Source organism: Phalaenopsis equestris, unplaced genomic scaffold (assembly GCF_001263595.1).
Source record: "Phalaenopsis equestris unplaced genomic scaffold, ASM126359v1 Scaffold000053, whole genome shotgun sequence".
Taxonomy (NCBI): domain Eukaryota; kingdom Viridiplantae; phylum Streptophyta; class Magnoliopsida; order Asparagales; family Orchidaceae; genus Phalaenopsis; species Phalaenopsis equestris.
In genome coordinates this window covers 1,236,037-1,257,810 of record NW_018164495.1, presented here as the reverse complement: position 1 = coordinate 1,257,810, position 21,774 = coordinate 1,236,037, and the positions used below count along the sequence as shown (strand labels likewise).

The 21,774-nt window shown below is 35.3% G+C and overlaps 1 protein-coding gene across 1 annotated transcript in view; it reads left to right on the top strand.

The window, feature by feature from the left end:
• LOC110019171 overlaps nt 1-21,774 on the top strand; it is a 94,547-nt gene that overhangs the window by 57,723 nt on the left and 15,050 nt on the right. The window contains exon 11 of the mRNA XM_020716749.1: nt 3,105-3,229. Coding sequence (XP_020572408.1) covers nt 3,105-3,229 — 125 coding nt within the window. The remainder of the gene's footprint in view (nt 1-3,104; nt 3,230-21,774) is intronic.

Genomic DNA, 21,774 nt, shown 5'->3' with positions numbered 1-21,774 from the left:
AAAAAAAAAAAAAATAAATAAATAAAAAATAAAATATATATATATAAAATGATGCTATTAATTGTTTAAGTGTTTATGAACAATTAGAAAAATATCATTTATGATCGGATTCACTTGAGATTTGAGAACATTTAAGAGATTTCTACCGCATGCATATGAAGGCAAGACACTGTTGGGCCGTTGTTTATGATTTTGTCACAGTTAAGTGAGCGCTCTTTGGGCAACATTGATCTTATTGGGAGATTTGAACTCATCGCCTCTTCTAACGGTGTAGCCAATTATAACAAACTACTAGGTTTGTACTTGGGTATACAATGATATACAATAGGCAATATTTATTTGAGAACCATCTCAATGTGAATTTGAAGCCATTCAAACTGGTTATAAAGTTTGATGGATCACAAAGAATACTTATTTAGGATTTACTTTTTGGTATTTTATTTTAAATTAGTTATTTTAAGATTTATTTTTTTTGAAATATTTTTTTGTATAAGTTTATGATTATATTTTAGCTTGAACTTATCTCTATTCTATTTCAATAAATGGAGTCTCATGTTTTGTAATTTGATCAGAGTTGCAGATGAAATGAATGAGTTCTTTGGCCTTTCCTCTGGGGATTATCTCCTCTCCAAAGTTCAAAGTTATTCTTTGTCCCTTGCCTTTTTCTTTAGAATGTTAATTTGTTTGAAATCTTCATGCCCTTTTTTCCCCCTCTACCTCTTCATTCTCCTTCTAAACTAAGTTCATCTCTTTTCTGCTGCATGATTATGGCAAAAGTTTCGATGGTCTGAACAGTATTTTTTTTTCAGTGATTGAAGTTCAGGGATAGTTGAGCGTTCTTTTGGTAATTTGCCCTTTCTTTGATTGATTTAAAATGATTCATTTATTGTGTATGCAAAAATTTTGCAGATTAACAATTTGATGTAAATGGTTCAGGTTTGAGTTCTTATTATTTTTATTTGTTGATTACTATTAACAATGTCTTTTCCTTCACATTATGTTTTTCCATACAAACATCAACTCCAGCATCATTCAAATATCTAAAATTTTATTTGAGGCACTACAAAATAAGAATCGGAAAGATACCATGAGAGAGGAGATAATAAATAAAAAAACACTCTTGGGATATTACCAAAAGGGAAGCAATTGTAGAATGTAAATTGATCTTTTTATTAAACTACACACATGCGAAAGTTTAAAGAAATACTAAGCAAGATTAGTTGCCGTAGAATATACTCAATTCTATGGAGTCGACTATTAAGATACATTTGCTTCGTATTGCAAAAAAATAAATGTATCTTAACATTAGATTAAAATCATATGAAGCAAGATTAGTTGCCGAATTCAGAATTATTGCTCCCATAGATTAAATTCATTTTAGGATATTTAAAGGTCAGATAGGAAAAAGACTATATATGATGATAGGAATGTGTCATTAGCATTGCTCGTATTCATATACAATATGATTAGATTAATTATGTAAAAGTGGACATTTATTTTATTAAAGAAAGTGTGGATTAATTTGCATTTTATGTCTCAACAGGAAGATAGCTTACTGATATATTTACTAAAGGGTTACCCACATTCAAGAATATTGTTAGCGAATTTGGAACGGTGGATCTCTAACATGTAGTTTGAAGTGGCGTACTATTGAAAGATCATAGGATCTAGAAGGGTTAGCATGAGTTTTAGATAAGGAAATTTTGAGGCCACAGATTCATGGCTTACAAAAAATACCTCTCTGAATTAATATATGAAGGAAGCAAAGAGTCAATTGATTGCCCCTTTGACATCAATGGGCAATATCTAAATTGATCAAACAATGGGATAGCTAGGAGCTTCTTTTGTGTTCGACATTGTAATTATTCTTTTCCTTTCTCTTTTTTATTCAGTTGTGTATAAATACAAAATGAAAGAATGAACAATGCAAACTTTTCCAGCCACTTTTTTTCTATAGTTTCCTTTGCTGGACAGCAACTAATCTCACTGTTTTTTCCGTGGACAGAAAACTAGTTTTGTTTCAACTTTTAATTTCTATAATCAGCAAAACAAAAAACTATAAGCTGCAGTAAGCAAAACAACAAAGCAGCTCAGCGCAGGGAGCAAACATATTAAAAATAGGCAGCAGCTGCGGCTTGACACCTTCCGCTTCCTGCTACTAAGCGCTATAAAAAATTAGTTCTTTTTTAACTCAAAGAAAACAAATATTTCTTGTTTTATAATATATCAAAGAATAAATACATTGTTTTTAACTCGGAATTGTGTATTGTTTGGTGATCAAATCTCTGTTTAAAACTTAGAAACCAAATCATTAATTCATTGACTCAAATTTTGATCAGCCAATAATACTTTGACTAAAAAAGTTAATTGAATGAATGAATCCAATTTATTGATCACACGAGTTAAATGTTCTTATTGAACTAAATCAAATAAATCAAAGCATTAATCAAATGAAATCAGAATAAACTAATCATTTTGCTAATCCAATTAAATGAGTTCATAATGTAACCAGAGTAAAGCTGGAGAAAGTAATATAATAATTAAACTAATTTAATATTAAACTCTACTAATAAATCATGAAAGTTAGGATGACACATTAAGAGCATAAAATTTAATCATTATACTAATCTAGACATAAATTAAGTAAAATTAAAGCAATAAGCAAAGAAAACTAAAGTTGGCTTTGCGTTGAGTTTGAGCTTGTCGAATTTGGTTCGAATTCAAAATATCCGAGTTTAAATCAATAAATTACATAATGATTTATTACCTTCATGTACTAGTTCGCCGAAATTTCTCTTTGAACTATTAAACAATTTTTTATTGTAAATCCTAATTTTGGAATGCATTAACTTACATTAATTCCATCTCTAGTTATTTAGAGTAATCCATTATTTTACATATTAGCACTCCCATTATTATTGACATATTGATAGAGTTTTTATTTGTCTAGCTAACTAAAATATTATGAAGAACCGTTGATGATGATGTAATTTTTAATGTTAAAGTTTTATATTTCTATGCATAAGCATATATCATTAATTTTTTTTCTTACAACTTATAATGATAAAAATTAATGTGTCTTTCAATTTTTATTAATTTTGTAGGACGGATAAATGGGCGGCTCAGACTAACCTTGGCACGAAATGGGGAGATAAGTGGGAGGAAAACTTCTTTTCGGGTATAGGATCCCGTCATGGTGAAACATGGCATCTCTCCTCTACCAGTGAACGTAAGTTTGTTCTTTCTTGTTACATGATTTCTCTCTAATAGCAATTCAGCTAAAACCTTTCCTTAATTCTTATGCATTTTATGTGCTTAAATTTTTTGAATTACTCTTATTGAGAATCTCTTGCTGAGAAACTGATTATTACTTTAAGCATGCGATTAGAATGTAATATACTATGTTGGTGATATAGCTACATTCTATTTATTACGGATGAATAGTAGAAGTATCCTTGAAAGGTTTTTTTACATTTATCCTTCTTATTTTGTAGATTTGTTGTTCGTACTTGGTTTATCTCCCAAAACCAATTGCTTTAATCTTATAATAAAGCAAAAGGTTGCTTTATAATTTGTTTGATTTTTTATTTCTTACATGAAAGTACACATGAAGAAATAAATATCTAACATTCTCTTCCTCTCCTAGATAATGAAAAGGTAAGTTTCCAAATGCTTATTAAATAATTCATCTGCTAACCTGCACAAGCAGTATGCACTGTAACACAACTTACGAATACACTTGCATAGTCTTCCAAGGTGGTTGTGCAATATATTTTTAGACCCTATACCTTTATATTTAAAATATATTTTCATAAGGGCTAGGGTTGCTCGACTTTTGTTTTGTAAATATGGCTTACAGCTTGCTATAATATTATTTATTTTGGAACTTACACTCTTATTAGTATTCTTTAACCATGGGTAATCAGCTTTTCTTCATTTTTGCAATTGAAAGCCTCCTTTGTGATGAAGATAATACCTTTTAGCATCAATATCTTGTTTTGTAGAATTGTAATTGGATTTTTCCTTGAACTATGTCCATATTTATCAAATGTAAGCTTATTTAAATGACGAGCAGAATGATTGCTAAGGCCTACATGAGTGAAAAATAGTTTCACATCGAGGGGCTGGTTGGTTTTAGGTATTATGAGTGTTTTGTATTTCTTTTTCCTTTATTTTTTAGTTTATTTTGAAGCAAAAGAATAAAAAGAAAATTTTTGGGGGATTTGAAGTATCCAAAATTCTTATTTTCCCTGTATTTGGAAATTCTTACTTTAAGTCGAGTAATTTTTAAATTATGTAGTAATACTAATGATTTCCTCCTCCATTGCCTGCCACCGCCACTACTTGCCACTCACTACCCACTAGTCACCTCTTTTCAGCACTCGTGCCTTCGCCCAACTCATTCCAATGCATTTGAAATTTATCATAATAATGATAAAAAAAATCAATGTTTCTATTTGCATCTAACAAAACAACTCATGCATTTCTAAATTTAAGTTATTTGTATTTTTAAATGCATATATTTTAGTAGCATAACACCCCTAAATGTGAAATATACTTTTTAGTATAACAATAAAGCTCTTACCTGGTTGCTTAAGCTTTTATTGTTGACGTTAAAAGAGTATTAATAATAATTAATATTATTAATTAGATTTAATTAGATTTAATTAATATTATCTCATCCTATTAACCATTCGCGCTTCTGTTTAAAGTAAAGGGGTGTATCCCATAACTTACTTTTTGATTCACACATCTTTCTTTTGGGTGTTAGTTTCTCTGCGTCGCACCTTTCTTGAAGTTCTTCGTTCTCTAGATGGTGTTTCTTCTCTCCGTGTATGGAAATATTATTGGGCGGGACACCACGCATAAATTTGCGTCCGGTGTCCAATTAAAAATGGTCACTTGGAAGGTTGGTCCCACTTTTTTAAATTTGTGTGTTTCAGCGGGCATCATATTTGCATATTTGCAGATGTCCAATTTTAATTGGACACGGGTGTCCTGACGCGTTCCCCTGTTTGAGGAGCGCTTATTGTGCGCGAAGAGTTCACGCACCGCACGCAATAATTTTTCATGTTTGAGAGCAGAAATCGTCCACATCATTGTTCTGCCTCTACTTCGCCTATGTATCTCACTTCAGCACAAGTTTGCACTTAAGTTTGCACTTGTTCAATTTCGTCTTCTCCATCCTGTTCAGAATCACAAACAGTTTTTCTTTTTATGTCCATCGTTCTTGTTCTTTCTTTCGAGCAACGTAGAAGAATCGAACTTTTTCTTCGATTCTTCACTCCTTGCACAATGTCGCTCCTCCTTACGCATAAGCCTCAATCATTCCCCGCTGCTTTCATTTTGTTTGTTCCTTTCTTGCAATCAACCTTTCCTCTTTGTCCTTTCGATTGAGGATCATGCAATGAAAATCTCGCACGAATTCGCTAAAGACCCCATACTTCCCTGCTTCTTGCGAAACCGAGCCGCTTAGCTCTGCGATCCACTGCCTTGCCCTACACAGTGCTGCTTTGCTTCCTCTTTTGTTTGCGTGATCCCTAACATGCTTCACTCACACTATCTCGCCTGAAACCGTCGCCAAGGAGTTGCGATCAATGCTAACTAGGAAGACAATGGCGTGATTTCCGGCCTACAAATACTCGATCCTTCCATGCATAGTGCTTCAACTTTTCTCCTTTGCTCTGTCCTAGCCCTCGTGATGCCCAAGCCCAAGTCTGCATCGCCTCTGTTGCTCTCTAAAGCTTCCTCCTTTCTGCCCTAGCTCACTGCCACTATCACACCTCTCTTAGATCCTATGTCTTGTTGAACTGAATCGAGCCCTATTTGTGTTGGCCCAACCCATCAAATCATCCGAGCCACTTTAGTTTACCTTGTGCTCTTATTTTACTTCATTTCATCATTGTGTATTCTATTAATAAAAAAATATGTGATGTATTTTATTTTGTCGCAGTCGTCGCCGACAGCGACATTGAAGCTTGAAAGGTATATTTTGGGGTAATGCAGGACAATTTTTGTATTGTCCACTTGAGGAAGCGTGAGTACCCTTTCGTGGAAAAATTAAGTACTGTTTGAGAAAAATGAGGACTCGTCTGGAAAAAAAATTTAAAATTAAGGGTTTTAAATACCGTTTCGTGGGAAAGTGAGTACTTATCCTTGTGAAATTGAGTACCATTTGGGGAAAAATGCGGACTCGTTTGGAAATGTCCACTCGAGGAAGCGCGAGTAGTTGTTCGTGGGGAAATTAAGTATGGTTCAGGAAAAATGCGGACTCGTTTGGAAAAAAAAAAATTAAACTTGAGGGTTTTAAATACCTGTTTGTGGGAAAGTGAGTACCCATTTTTGAGAAATTGAATTTCATTTGGAGAAAACAAAGTATCATTCGAAAAATACTGGTTTGCAATCAAACCTCTGTGCAAGTACATTGAAGATCCGTTGAGTCATTTAAAATTGCGGGTTAAATTTATACTTGTGTTCCCTGACTGCAGTGTCTCATGACACCGACCAGTTCGTCTCTTAAGACAATTGGGAAAACTAACATTCTCCCGTGCCCCCAAACATGGGTTGACCCCAGGTGGCTGTCGGAATTTGAGTTGATTTGGACTTGTAATCAACTTAAAATATTTGAATATTTGACTTATAAAATATAATAAATTATGACTTATTTTAGTTTTAAAATAATTTGAAATTTTGAGTTTTTAAAATATAAGCTTTTAAGATTTAAAAAGTAATTAAGTCTCGGGCTTCTGAGATTTAGGTTCTTTAGGCTTTAAAATATTTGAAAGTTTGGGCTTTTAATTTTAGGCTCATAAAGCTTTAAAAATAAATTTAAACTTAAAATTTTTATTATTTTACAAACTCTCCACCTAATTCGCAATGTGTTTGCTGGCAAATAAAAGGCGATCATTTTAAAGCTTGAAATTAGTTTATGTAAATGCAAGAGCATTGCTGAAATATTTCAAAATTTTAATAATTTTAAGACATATAAATTTCAAGAATACCTTCTAAATCAAATACGGATTGTAATATTTGAAAATCCATGAAAGTACTTTGGAAGCTGCATGAGTTAAAATGTGGGTACTCCCAATAAATCTGCTATGCATGATTGCAAATTGTTGTATATTCCTCTTTTTGAAACGAATTGTTTCTCAAACACATATTTTAAATTAATATCTAAGTTACTTAAAAGTAAACAAAATCTTTGAAAGTTTATAGTGAGGTGTCTAGGTACTGGTAATTGGTAAGAGTATAATGAGGTGTATCAATTTTATTACTTTGTCCAATATTTTGTATGCGACGTCCTTTCCAGTAAACTTTTTATCCAATAGTGTCATCATTCTTCAACTAAAATGTGTTAATTCATTTGATATTTCTAAAGTGATATTTCAAGCAAAAGAGATGGGTTGGACACTTGGGATTGGAATGTGGCTTAGTGGACTTTGACACTTTAACAGAGAGAAGATTGACTCAGCCCTGACATCCATGGTAGAGAGTGCTAGAGTAGGGAAATCTGGGAGGAGTTTGGAGGATTTGTTGGTGTTATATCACAAACACATGGGACACTCTTGTTTTAGTTTATCGTGTCATTTTTATACATCTTTGTATGAAAAAAGCAAATAAATAAAAATCTGCATGTGATGCTTGTGAGTTTGGTAAGCTTATTAGGAGCTCCGATATCAATTATGGGAAGAGTCCTTGTGTTTTTTATTTGATACATTTTGATATTTGGGGACCTTATTCTACGAGTTCGATAAATGGTTATCGATATTTTGTGACCTTTATTGTTTGTTTCACTCATGTCACTTAGTTGTATCTGATGAAAAGTAAGGGTGATGTGTTTGCTTGTTTTAAATATTTTCTCAAGGCAATCCAGACTCAATTTAGTGCAGTAGTGAAGGTATTGAGGTCTGATGATATGATAGAGCATACTAACAAAGAGTTGGAGAATATTTATCAGCCCAAGGTATACAGCTTCAAACCACATGTCTATACATTGGTACAAAATAAAGTAGCAAAGTGAAAAAATAGACACCTTCTATAGGTAGCCTGAAGTATGATGATTGGGATCAATGTCCCAAAACACTTGTAGGGGAAAGCAGTTTTGACAGCTGTTCAATTGATCCACAAAACGCCCTCAAGAATGTTGAATTGGAAGTCTACTTATCAGATGAAGAGAGAGAATAGCGGGATCCTCTTGTTGAAGGTATTTGGCTGTGTATGGAGATACCACTTGGATTCGGTAGAGACCAAATAGTGGGCAAGATTTGCAGGCTCAGAAAGTCATTTTATGACTTGAAGCAGTCTATTCCAGCTTGGTTTGACAAGTTTAGAAAGGCTATGATGGAAATGGGATATCAGCAGATCAGTGTTGGTTATACTGTGTTTTTTCGACTACATGGAGATCACACCACTATGATTGTTATATATGTTGATAACATGATTGTAACTGGTGATTATGCGATAGAGTTTGCTCAGCTAAATGTAAGATTGGGTAAAGAATTTGAGGTGAAGGACCTTGGTCAACTCAGATATTTTCTTGAGATTGAGGTAGCCCGTGGACCAAAGGGATGGTCTTGTCTCAGAATAAGCATGTGCTGGATCTCTTCATGAAAACATGCATGCTGAGATGCAAACTTGCAGTTTCTCCAATTAATCAGAAAGTTAAGTTGAGTGTAGGGGCAGGAAAGCTAGTTGATGCAAGAGGTACCAGAGATTGGTGGGCTGTCTGATTTATCTTAGTCGTGCTCGACCCTACATCTCATTTGCAATGAACATTGTGAGCCGCTACGTACACGATCTAAGGAAGGTTCATATGGATAAGAATCCGACATCTCATAGGCATATTTTATAGAAAATAAACTAAAAGCAATCAATATGTTTTGATATAACTCATGTTGCTTATCACATTGTATGCTTCTAATGCAAGCATAGTTTCGGAGTTCCATCCCTAGAGTCTCCTCATGTACACACACCATTCATTGTTTGTCGAGGAGATCTCACAATTGTGTCATTGTTTGGGATGCAAAAAAAGCTTGTCATTCACAAGGAACTTATGTTCGGCTCTCAGTGAGATTAGTAGTAAATTTGTTCTTTAAGCAAGCAAACTAATGTTGAGTGGTCAATCTGAGCCCAATTTCTTAAAGAGCCAAAACAAACAAAATCTTATTTGATCGTGTTTGGCTCGCCATTGGTTATTTATGTGTGTGTATTATTATTTTATTTGAAATTGGCTCCTGTTTGGCCCGAATTCTAAAGAGCTGAAAGCTAACATGTTTATGAAAAAAATTGAACACAAGTCAATTTTTATCAAACTAAAATTCAATTGAGCCAAACATAAACACACAACAAGCTCGATTAGACTTGACTTGTTTACACCTCTATTCATTACTCTGCAAACATCTAAATTCTTTTGATGTTTGTGCTTGTCATAGCTACTCTTGCTCTTCCCCAATAGTGGTGACATTGGCATACACGCCTTTGTTCCAAAGCTCGGCACCTTTGTTGTTAATTTCAACGCTCAAACAAGCATTGTTTTTTGCTACCTAAGAGTTACAATCATTTCTTAATGCAGCACATATCAATCAGGAGTAAATAAAACCAGGCAGATTAAAGAGTTTTCTTCTTTGCAATGCTGCAAAGAAGGAAATATTGTAATTGCATGGATTCTTTCCTTTTAGCTGAATCTTTAAATTAGGAATATGTATTATTAAACTACTTAAATTAGATTGAGCACTTTATTATGTACCTAAAATAGATTATACAAACTATTATTTATTGGAATGAAAGCAAAGGAAAATGCATTCATCCTATTCACGAAAACTTTGATATGGTATCAGAGCTTGAATCAATCTGAATCCTAGGTATTCCTCAGCACTAGCCCTAGCCGCGATATGCTCGTCGCGATATCTTCGTTCGCAACATCTTCGACAGCTTCGTTTGCGAAATCTTCTTGTCGTTTCTGCTCTAGCCCCAGCCCGAGCATTCCTTAGTCGTGATATCCTTTGTCGCACTATCCTTTTCCCTAGCGGTCAGACGAGCCCGAGCACTAGCCACGATATCCTAGGTGATATTCCTTGGCCGCTAGACTCTCCTCCCTGCAACTTCTCCTCCCCGCGACCCTCCTTCCTGCGACTTGTCCTTCCTGCGCCTCTTCAACCTACGACCAAAGCTTTTCCAACCTAGCCCGGCTCTGACTTTGGCTTGCGTGATTCACATAACTAAAAACCGAACTTTGGTTTTCTTTAGTTTTTTTATCTCCTAGTTTTTTTTTGGCTTTAGGTTGATTTTGATCAACAACTTTCTTGATAAATAATTTGTGAGTGACAATTCTGGTTAAAATATCGTCTGAAATCTTAGCTATCAGATTTACGGGAAAGAATTATGTGCAAGGGAATTTCAGCTCAGAATAATCTTGAAAGGGAAGGAACTTTGGGGTCATATTGATGGATCTTCTTCAGCACCTACTGAGCCGAAAGATCTCGGTCAATGGGAAGCAAATGATGCTAGGATTGTTTCGTGAATTTTGGGATCTATTGAGGCTCATAAAGTGAACAATTTACGATCTTTTGGCACGGCTAAAGAAATGTGAGAATACTTAAAGTGTGTTTACAATCAAGGTAATACTGCGAAACGCTTTCAATTGGAACTTGATATGAGTAATTATAGTCGGTAATCTCTCAATTGAATAATATTATTCTGGCTTTCTAAATTTATGGAGCGAATATACTGATATTATTTATGCTAAGGTGTCAAAGGAGAACTTAGCTAGTTTTCAGGTTATTCATGAAAAAAGTCTCCGTGATCAATTTTTAATGAAGCTCGGACCTAATTTGAAACTGCTCGGGCTGAGTTGTTGAACAGAGAACCGGTTCCTTGTTTGGATATCTGCTTTGATGAATTACTACGCGAAGAACAAAGATTGACGACACAAGCTGCTATTAGTACAACATTTGGATCGTCAGAAATAATTAATATTGCATATGCTGCTCAGATCAAAGGGAAGGGACTAGTGCAGTGCTATAAATGCAAAGAATTTGGTCATATTGCACGAAATTGTGGTATTAAGGTATGTACTTTTTGCAAGCAAAAGGGACATTATTACAGAGTGTCCTACATGACCTCGAAATCGCAAACCACAAGCACTTCATGTCACGGTATCCGACACTCACAATCTTGGCTTGACATCTGCAGTTGCTGGCAATAATCAATCAGTTGTCACACCAGGTATGGTTCAACAGATGGTTCTATCTGTTTTTTCTGCTATTAGTTTTTAAGGGAAAGATAAAACTATTACTTCCGTTCTTTCTCGTTGGTTTGTTGATTCAGATGCCACAAATCATATGAATAATATAGTTGATTTATTGCATAATCAACGACTGTACGCTGATACTCAACATATTCAGATTGCTGATGGAAATAATATTCTAATTACGACAGTTGGTGATATTAACTCTTTCTTCAGACATGTCTTGGTTTCTCCTATATTATCCACTAACTTACTCTCTGTTGGTCAAATTGTGGATAATAACTGTGACGTACATTTTTCTCGTGATAGTTGTATTGTGCAGGATCAGGTGTCGGGGAAGGTGATAGCGAAGATGCATAAAGTGGGCAGGTTGTTTCCATTACAATTTACTGTTCCTTGGAATGTCATTGGCTTCTTCAGTTGTTGAGAATAAGACGGGCATCTGGCTTAAAAGACTAGGTCATCCAAATGATATGGTGTTGAAATATTTGCTTAAAAGTTGTGTTTTTTGTTTTATAGATAATTGGTCATATTGCACGCAATTGTGGGAATAAGGTATGTACTTTTTGCAAGCAAAAGGGACATTATTACGGAGTGTTCTACACGACCTCGAAATCGCAAACCACAAGCACTTCATGTCACGGTATCCGACACTCGCAATCTTGGCTTGACATCCGTGGCTTGACATCTGCAGTTGCTGGCAATAATCAATCAGTTGTCACACCAGGTATGGTTCAACAGATGGTTCTATCTGTTTTTTCTGCTATTAGTTTTTAAGGGAAAGATAAAACTATTACTTCCGTTCTTTCTCGTTGGTTTGTTGATTCAGATGCCACAAATCATATGAATAATATAGTTGATTTATTGCATAATCAACGACTGTACGCTGATACTCAACATATTCAGATTGCTGATGGAAATAATATTCTAATTACGACAGTTGGTGATATTAACTCTTCCTTCAGACATGTCTTGGTTTCTCCTATATTATCCACTAACTTACTCTCTGTTGGTCAAATTGTGGATAATAACTGTGACATACATTTTTCTCGTGATAGTTGTATTGTGCAGGATCAGGTGTCGGGGAAGGTGATAGCGAAGAGGCCTAAAGTGGGTAGGTTGTTTCCATTACAATTTACTGTTCCTTGGAATGTCATTGGCTTCTTCAGTTGTTGAGAATAAAACGGGCATCTGACATAAAAGACTAGGTCATCCAAATGATATGATGTTGAAATATTTGCTTAAAAGTTGTGTTTTTTGTTTTACAGATAAAAATTTAGTAGTTGATTGTTCTGTTTGTAAACTTGGAGAAAGTAAGACATTACATTTTCCTATTTTGGGCAATCTTACCAATAAATGTTTTGACATTATTCATAGTGATATTTGGAGAATTACACCAATTATTTTACATGCTTAATATAGATATTTTGTGACATTTATTGATGATTACAGTCAATTTACTTGGATTTATTTTTTTAGTTCCGAGACAGAAGTATTTACTGCATTTCAAACATTTGTAACATATATTGAAACTCAGTTTTCCGCTTGCATTAAAATCTTACGGTATGACAATGGTGGTGAATATATGTCTCATGAGTTTAAAACATTTCTCCATAACAAAGGTATTGTTTCACAACGTTCATGTCCTTATATACCACAGTAGAATTGAGTTGTTGAACGAAAAAATCGACATCTATTGGATACAGTGCGCACATTACTGATAGAATCTTCTGTTCCAGCTAAGTTTTGGACTGAAGCTTTATCTATTAGAGTTTATCTGATTAATCATTTATCATCTCAACAATTGAAATATGATTCTACCTACTATCGAATTTTTGGTAAACATCCTAATTATCATATGTTATATACTTTCGGATGTGTTTGTTTTGTTCATCTACCACCTCGTGAATGTCATAAGTTGGCAGCTAAGTTAGTATGATGTGTCTTTATGGGATACAGTCCTAATCATAAAGGTTTTGCGTGTTATGATTCGATTAATAGTCGATGACATATTTCTCGAAATGTGATTTTCTTTGAACATGAATATTACTTTCAGTATTATTTGTCGACACATGATACAGTTATACTCTCACAATTTGATAATTCTTCTTTTGATAAACGGTTCAAGTTGGACAATGTCTACACACGATGTCTGCCCCCTTCACCTTCAATCCTCCCTGGCCCTGATCCAGAAATTGCTCCTATAAGTTATCGACGATCTACTCGGCACATCCATACTCCAGATAAATATGGGTATTCTGCAATTTTAACTAATACTATTGTTCCTACCTCCTACTTTAGGCTGCTAAACCGACTTGTTGGATCAAAGCCATGCAAGAGGAACTTCAGGCACTTCAAGATAATCACACATGGGATATTGTTTCATGTTTTGCAGGTGTTAAACTCATTAGTTGTAAATGAGTTTATTCTCTTCAACTTCGATCTGATGGCTCTCTTGACAGATATAAGGCAGGATTAGTAGTTCTTGACAATCAACAGGAATACGGGATTGATTATGAAGAAACCTTTGCACCTGTGGCTAAGATGACAATTGTCCGGATGGTGTTATCTATTGTCGCATCTAAAGGTTGGTTCTTAAAACAGATGAATGTTAAGAATGCATTCTTGCATGAGGATCTCAAAGAAGATGTCTATATGAATCTCCCTCCAGGCTTATTTTCTACACCTTCACATGATGTTTGTAAGCTCAAACGGTCCCTATATGGTTTGAAACAGACTCTACGGGTCTAGTTTGAAAAATTTTGCAATACTCTTCTTAGCTTCTCTTTCATTTAAAGTCAAGTATGATTCGTCATTATTTTTTTGCAAGATTGACAAGGGAATTGTTTTGTTATTAGTCTATGTTAATGATATTGTTATCACAGGATCTGATAATCAATTGATGTCTCGGTTACATGAGTGTCTCAGGGTTCTTTTCATATGAATGATTTGGGGTCATTAACTTATTTCTTAGGACTTGAGGTTCACTCTTATCCCGCTGGTATTTTTATTCATCAGCACAACTATACTAAGGGACTCATTGCGTTGGTTGGTCTTCAATATAGTCGCTCTGTCGATACTCCTTTGGAAGTAAATGTCAAATATCAATATAATAATTGTGACTTTCTATCTAATCCGTCTCTATATCGACAACTTTTTGGGAGTCTCAATTATCTAACTATTACGCATCCTGATATTTCATTTGTTATGCAACAAGTTAGTCAATTTTGGCAAGCACCTATATATCTTCATTTAGCTGCAGTTCAACATATTGCTGCAGTTCGACGTATTATTCGATATTTGAAAGGTACTTCTCATCGTGGTTTGTTCTTTTCTGCGAAGTCTCATATCACCTTAACAGTCTATGGTGATGTCGATTGGGCTGGTTGTTCTGATACACGCCGATCAATTACTGGATGGTGCACATTTCTCGGCAACTCTTTAATGAGCAAGAAACAAGATCGAGTTTTTAAATCGTCTACTTAAACGGAATATCGCAATATGTCATCTACTTGTTCCGAGATCATTTGGTTTCGGGGTGTGTTGGCTGAGCTTGGTTTTCCTCAACTTGAGTCTACTTCTCCTCATGCAGATAATATTAGTGCTATCCAGATTGCTGCTAATCCTATTTTATATGAGCGCACGAAACACATTGAAGTGGATCGTCATTCCATTCGAGAAGCCTATGAGGATGGTGTTATATCTATTTCTCATATCTCTTTTGATCTTCAAACGGTTGATATATTTACTAAGGCTCTTTCTCGACAGCGTCATCAGCTTCTTGTCGGTCAATTGATGTTTTTTGATCAGCTAACATCAATTTGATGGGGGATATTAATTAGGAGTAAATGAAATCAGGTAGAATAAAGAATTTCTTCTTTGCAATACTGCAAGGAAGGAAATATTTTAATTGCACGACTTTTTCCTTTTAGCTAAATATTTAAAGCAGGATTAGTAGCTCTTGACAATCAACAGGAATACGGGATTGATTATGAAGAAACCTTTGCACCTGTGGCTAAGATGACAACTGTCCGGAAGGAATATATATTATTAAGCTACCTAAATTAGATTGAGCACTTTATTATGTACCTAAAATAAATTGTACAGACTGTTATTTATTGGAATGAAAGCAAAGGAAAAGTCATTCAACCTATTCATGAAAACTTTGACAATGCAGGAAGGAGCTGATCCAATTAGAGGAAGCATATAGAAGACTTAATTTATTTAGGAGTTGATGTTTTTTTTTTTTTTTATTGCCTTTTGCTGTAATTATATTTTCTTACAAGCTTGACTTATGTTGGAAAAATAAAAACAAACTTTAGTTGGAATTTAAAATTTAAAATTATATAGGAATATTATATAAAATTATGATGGGAAGAGTTAATCGGATGTTCAAGCAATTCTTTAATTCTTTTTCTGGTGATTTTAGGGTTTTCTCATGTTATTAGGGCTTCCCTCCTTTCAAACTATGGGATGCCCCCTCTCCGCCTTCATTTCATTTTTTGTCAATTTCATTTTTAAAATTTTATTTTATTTCATCGTACTTCTTTATTTGCTGATTTTAGGAATGAGAAGGGTTTGTTGATTGGAAAAAAAATGGAGTTTCTTTGAAGTGTTATAGGGCCAAATAAAATATAAATTTGGTGATCTTTCACATATTATTTTGGTGGTGAAATGCTTTTTTTATCTTCGCGATTTTAATTCTCTTATTTTAAAAATCTTTTTTAGCATCCCTTTTTTATCTCCATAACATCTTAATTTTCTCTCAAAAAACTAAGCTAAAAATTATTTTTGAGCCTCCGCCAAAAAGTGTACCCTACTCCTACTCCAGTTCTCTTGGCTTTTGGTCACTCTAATGTGTTAAGAAGATGAAGAGAAGAAGACACAATGAAAAGTGGCTAGGGTTCCAATTACCCTCCAAAAATCTCATTATAAGATTATATATATACAATAAGCAGAAAGACGAAACTACCGTTAAGTAGGGTTAAATAATCGAAATACAAATAATAATATCTAACATCCCCCTCAAACTCACGATGCCTCAAGAGGAATCATCGAGAGTTTGGTAGTCAAGAAATAAAAGCGTTGAGTGGAATGAGATTTGGTAAACACGTCAGCAAGTTGCATGGAGGAGGAAATATAAGGTAAGGTGATGGTGCCATGTTGAAAGTGATGGCGAGTGAAATGGCAATCAATCTCAATATGTTTGGTGCGCTCATGGAAGACTGAGTTGCGGGCAATTTGTATAACATTTTTGTTATCACAGTACATAGGAGTTGGGCTAGAGAAAGAGACACCCATATCACCAAGTAACCAGCGCAACCAAACAATGTCTGCAGTGGTGGATGCCATGACACGATACTCAGCTTCGGTAGAAGAGCGAGAGATAACAGCTTGCTTCTTACTCTTCCATGAAATGAAAGAATCTCCTAGAAAAATACAAAATTCTGTGGTAGACTTACAATTTGTGGAATCACCACCCCAACCAGCATCTGAGTAGACATTAGGCAAGTAATTCCAAGGAAGAAGATGTGGGAAAAAGAAGACTCTGAAATTGAGTGCCCCGAAGATAACGAAGAATGCGAAGAACAGCTGCCCAATGAACTGAAGTAGGAGAGGCAACAAACTGATTGACAACATGTACTGCATAAGAAATATCAAGTCTAGTGATGGTAAGATATACCAAGCTGCCAACAAGTGTACGATACAAAGTGAGATCGGACAAAGGAACGCCATCAGAAGAGGTATAATGAACATTAAGCTCGAGAGGAGTAGCAGTTGTTCGAGTATCAGAGAGACGAGCTTGTTCAAGGATGGTGCCAATATACTTAGATTGGGAAAGAAGATAATCTCTAGGAGACTGAGCTACTTCAATCCCCAAAAAATATCGAAGTGTTTCTAAATCTTTCATCTAAAACTGTTGAGCTAATTGTAATTTCAACTCTGCAATCCCATTATCATCATCCCCATTAATAATCATGTCATCAACATATAGAGAGAGTATGATACGACCATGAGAGAAACAAGACAGTGTCATGTGAGCTAGAATGAAAACCAAGAGATACAATCACAATAGAAAACTTTTCAAAACAAGCTCGAGGAGCTTGTTTAAGGTCGTATAGAGCTTTCTTTAATTTACAAACTTCACCATGATTATGAGAGACACCTGGTGGAGGCACCATGTAAACTTCCTCTTGAAGATCACCATTTAAGAATGCATTTTTAACATCCATTTGAGAGATATGCCACCTATGAATAGACGCGACTGCAATAAGAGTACGAATAGTAGTCATTTGGCAACAGGAGCAAATGTTTCTTCATAATCCAGACCATACTGTTGAGAAAGTTCCTTAGCAACCAAACAAGTTTTATATCGCTCAACGGACCCATCAGACTTGGTTTTGATTTTATACACCCAACGAGAACCAATTGCTCGTTTTCCTGGAGGAAGAGAGGTAAGGTCCTAAGTATCTGTCTTGTGTAAAGCAGAAAGTTCTTCTGCCATAGCTTTCTGCCAAAGAGGATCAAGAACAACCTCTTGATAGGAGGAAGGCTCAGACAAATTATGAATGGATGTTAAAAAGGAAGCAAAAGAAGTAGAATAAGTGGAGTAAACAAAATCTGGCAATTTAGTAGACTTATGATCACGTTGAGTGTAACGAGGAAGAGGAGGATCCACAATCACAGAAGGTTCTTGGGGAGCAGTAATGATAGGGGGAGCATCGGGATCTGCAGAACTATCAGTGTTAACCCTGCAAAGCTCAATATCAACATTATTTGGATGATGAATCACATGATGAGGTTCAATATCAGTATCTGTGTGAAAAGGATCAATTGGGATAAGATTAGATTTTGTAAGGCTATGAGAAGAAGAGGAATGGAGTAAAATGGTATATGCTCAAGAAATACAACATGACGTGAGACAAAAAGTTTGTGAGTGACAGGATCATAACAACGATATCCTTTCTGACCATCACCATAACCAAGAAATGCACAGATTGAACGCGATGACAATTTATTACGTTGTACATGAGGAAGAAGAACAAAACAAGTAGAACCAAAAACTCTCAAAGCAGAATAATCAGGAGTGTGACCATATAATTTTTCAAAGGGAGACAAACCTGAAGTAACAGAAGATGAAATTTTGTTAATAATATAAACTGCAGTAAGAATAGTTTCCCCCCAAAATTCACTTGGAGCGGATCCAGACAAAAGTAGGGATCGAGTTGTTTTTACAATGTGACGATGTTTTCTTTCAGCAACTCCATTTTGTTCAGGAATATCGGTACTAGAAGTTTGAAGAAAAGTCCCATCAGATGCAAGTAATTTAGAAAATTTAGTAGAGGTATATTCACCTCCTAGATCACACCTAAAACACTTAATAACAACATTATGTTGAGTTTTGACAAATGCACGAAACCTATGATAAACACTAAAAAATTGAGAACGGTTTTTCATAAGCTAAATCCAACAATAACCAGTATAGTCATCAATGAACGAGACATAATATTTAGATCTACCTTTGGTAGCAACAGGTGATGGACCACATACATCCGAGTGAACCAAGTTAAAAGGTGCAACAGAAAGTGAAACACTTTTAGAAAAGGATAAAGCAGAAAGTTTAGCAAGTTTACAACCACAACAATCAGAAATATCACGAGTTTTTAACTCGCCTAAAACTCCTGTAGAAACTAAGTATTTTAGACGAGAAGAAGAAACATGTCCAAGACGAGAGTGCCACGGATAAAATTTAGAAGATGATGAACTCAAACGAAATGATGGCAGGTCAATACTGAAAGTTGTAATATCTGGAACTCTTAGCTCATCCAGAATATAAAGTCCACCTTGCCTACTGCCTGTCCCAATCAACCTCTTGGATTGCGGATCTTGCACATAACAAGAGGTAGAAGAAAGTAAAACTGAGAAACCAGAATCACACAATTGGCCAACAGAAATAAGATTTAAAGTAAGATTGGGGATATAGTAAACATTTTAAAGAGATAAGTGTGGTGTACATACAGACCCAGTGCCTGCTAATGACATAGGAGTGTCATCAGCAGTCATGATTGATACTGATGATGCAGGATGTAAGGATACAAAAGATGTAAAATCAGACGACATATGATGAGAGGCTCCAGGTCAAGAATCCAAATAGAAGAAGATATATCTGATGAGCTAGAGGAAGGCAAACCTATATTTGAGGAGGCAGACATGGCATGTGGTTGTGTGGCAAGAAACTTTTGAAACTGCTCAGCAAGCGCAGCTACTGTAGGACCCGATGAATATGCATTTCCAACTCCAAGAGAGTCTGTCGGAGGTACAATAGCTGCAACATTTGATGTTGGAGTCTTGAAGTTTCGTGGGTGCAACTGATTGAGTTGTTGTGTCTGCTGTGATTTGTTCAACAACTTTGGACATTGAGCTTTCCAATGACCCTTTTGCTTACAAAAAACTACATTCATCAAAACCAACATTTCCATGAGATTTACTTTTATTATGAGTAGCTGCAAAAACAGATGGATTAGGAGTGGGGAGAATCCCTTTCTCAACATTTTCTTTCTCATATTGAGAGTTGAGACGAATCTCTGCAGCTAATAACTCATTAACCACCGAGTCAACTGTTGGAAGAGGATTGCGATGCAAAATAGTTCCACGAAGCCCTTCAAAATCATCTCGAAGGGCCATCAAAAACTGAACCAAACGTTGTTCTTCCCTATGATCAGTGTATGGTTTAAAAGCTCATAATTCTGTTGCTTCAGTAAGAGATAACTGATCCCAAAGATTAGTCGTGACAGAATAAAATTCGTGGATGCTCATGTTGTTCTGTTGAAGAGCACGAATATCTATCTCTAATCGATGTTGCTTTGCTAAATTTGACTGCACATATAATCTTTCCAAATGATTCCAAATTTTTTTGACGGTTTCATATTTTGCTAATTGGACACCGATTGATTGTAAAACCGAGTTATTGATCCAAGTGATTATTTTTGAATTATTTGCTCTTCATACTTCAAACCTTTCTTCATACTTTCCATCCATTTCATCTATGGGTTTAACAGACGTTCCAGAAACATAACCCCACATTATTTTGCCTTTTAAAAAATTCTTCAAGACATAACTCCAATAGGAGTAATTTTGTTCATTTAATTGTACACTAATTGACTGAAGAGAATCATCTTTTTCACCCGTCATAGTTACGATACAACAAAAAAATAAAGGAAAGGAAGATCAAATACCAATAACAATAGATCCCCAAAACCAGGTTAGGAGCACAAAACCGTCTGGTTGGATCGAGCATGGGAAGAGCAAGGGCAGGAGGCAAAATTCGTAGGTTAGAAGCGGGCTTCCAGCGACCGTGCAACTTCGGCGTGAGGCCAGTGTCTTTCGCTAAGGAATAGCGGCAGAGAGGAGACCTTCGGTGCGGGGAGACGAGGGAATCGGGGCGAAGAAGAAACCTTTGCCCAAGCTGAAATGGATGCAAGCGACAATCCCCGACTGGGCTAGCGATAGATATGGTGGAGAAGCTGCCGCCTCCCGAGCTGAAGCCACCAAAGCTCCTCTGTCATGCGTGCGATCAACTGTGCGATGCCCGATCCATTTTCCGGCCCTAGCTTTCGATTGATCCGCGAAAGCACGAATGGATCAAAACTATCGCTCTGATACCATGTTAAGAAGATGAAGAGAAGAAGAAGACAATGAAAAGTGGCTAGGGTAATCACCCTCCAAAAACCTCATTACAAGAGTATATATATATATACAATAAGCAGAAAGATGAAACTACCCTTAAGTAGGGTTAAATAATAGAAATATAAATAATAATATCTAACATAATGTACTTAGAATTTTGTGAAAAGCTCCAGATCTCATCTCAACATATTTTCCTATCACTTATAAGAGTTTTCCCGATTTTTGCTAAGCCTTAAACACCTTTCCCCAAAGCCAAACATCCATCCCAATGTTGACTGTGAAACTATATTTCTGCATGGCCCGCTCTCCATATAAAACCTATAATAAATGTTAAATAGCCATAAAAAAATCATAAAACATTTTAGATTACATTTAAATTTATTAAATTAAGTTGTCCAAGTGTTTCTAAGCTTTGTGTTTGCCTATATTCTCCACACAAAAAACTTCAAATCAATTCCAGAGTTTTCAAGTTTGAGCCCCCCTTTTATTTGTTTGATCCATAACTTAGGATTTCTCCAACCCCCACCAACACCACCACCACCACTTCATGTAAGCCTAAACTCAATTTCATTCATTATCCATTCTTTATGCCTAACAAAATGCTCTTGCTTGGCTCCATTTCTGTTTAGCTTGTGCTATTCTTAATCGCATCCTTATTTTTTTATCTTTTTCTAGCTTAATAATGCTGCAATACAAAACAATTGGTTCATATCTAATTAATTACAGACAAGTTTGTTTAGTGCTCAATCATTTTAAAATTAGTTTCTATCCAGATTATAACTCTTAAAAGTACGTTTTCATTAGCATTCTAGGAGTGATTTTGGATGGATATGATCCAACCC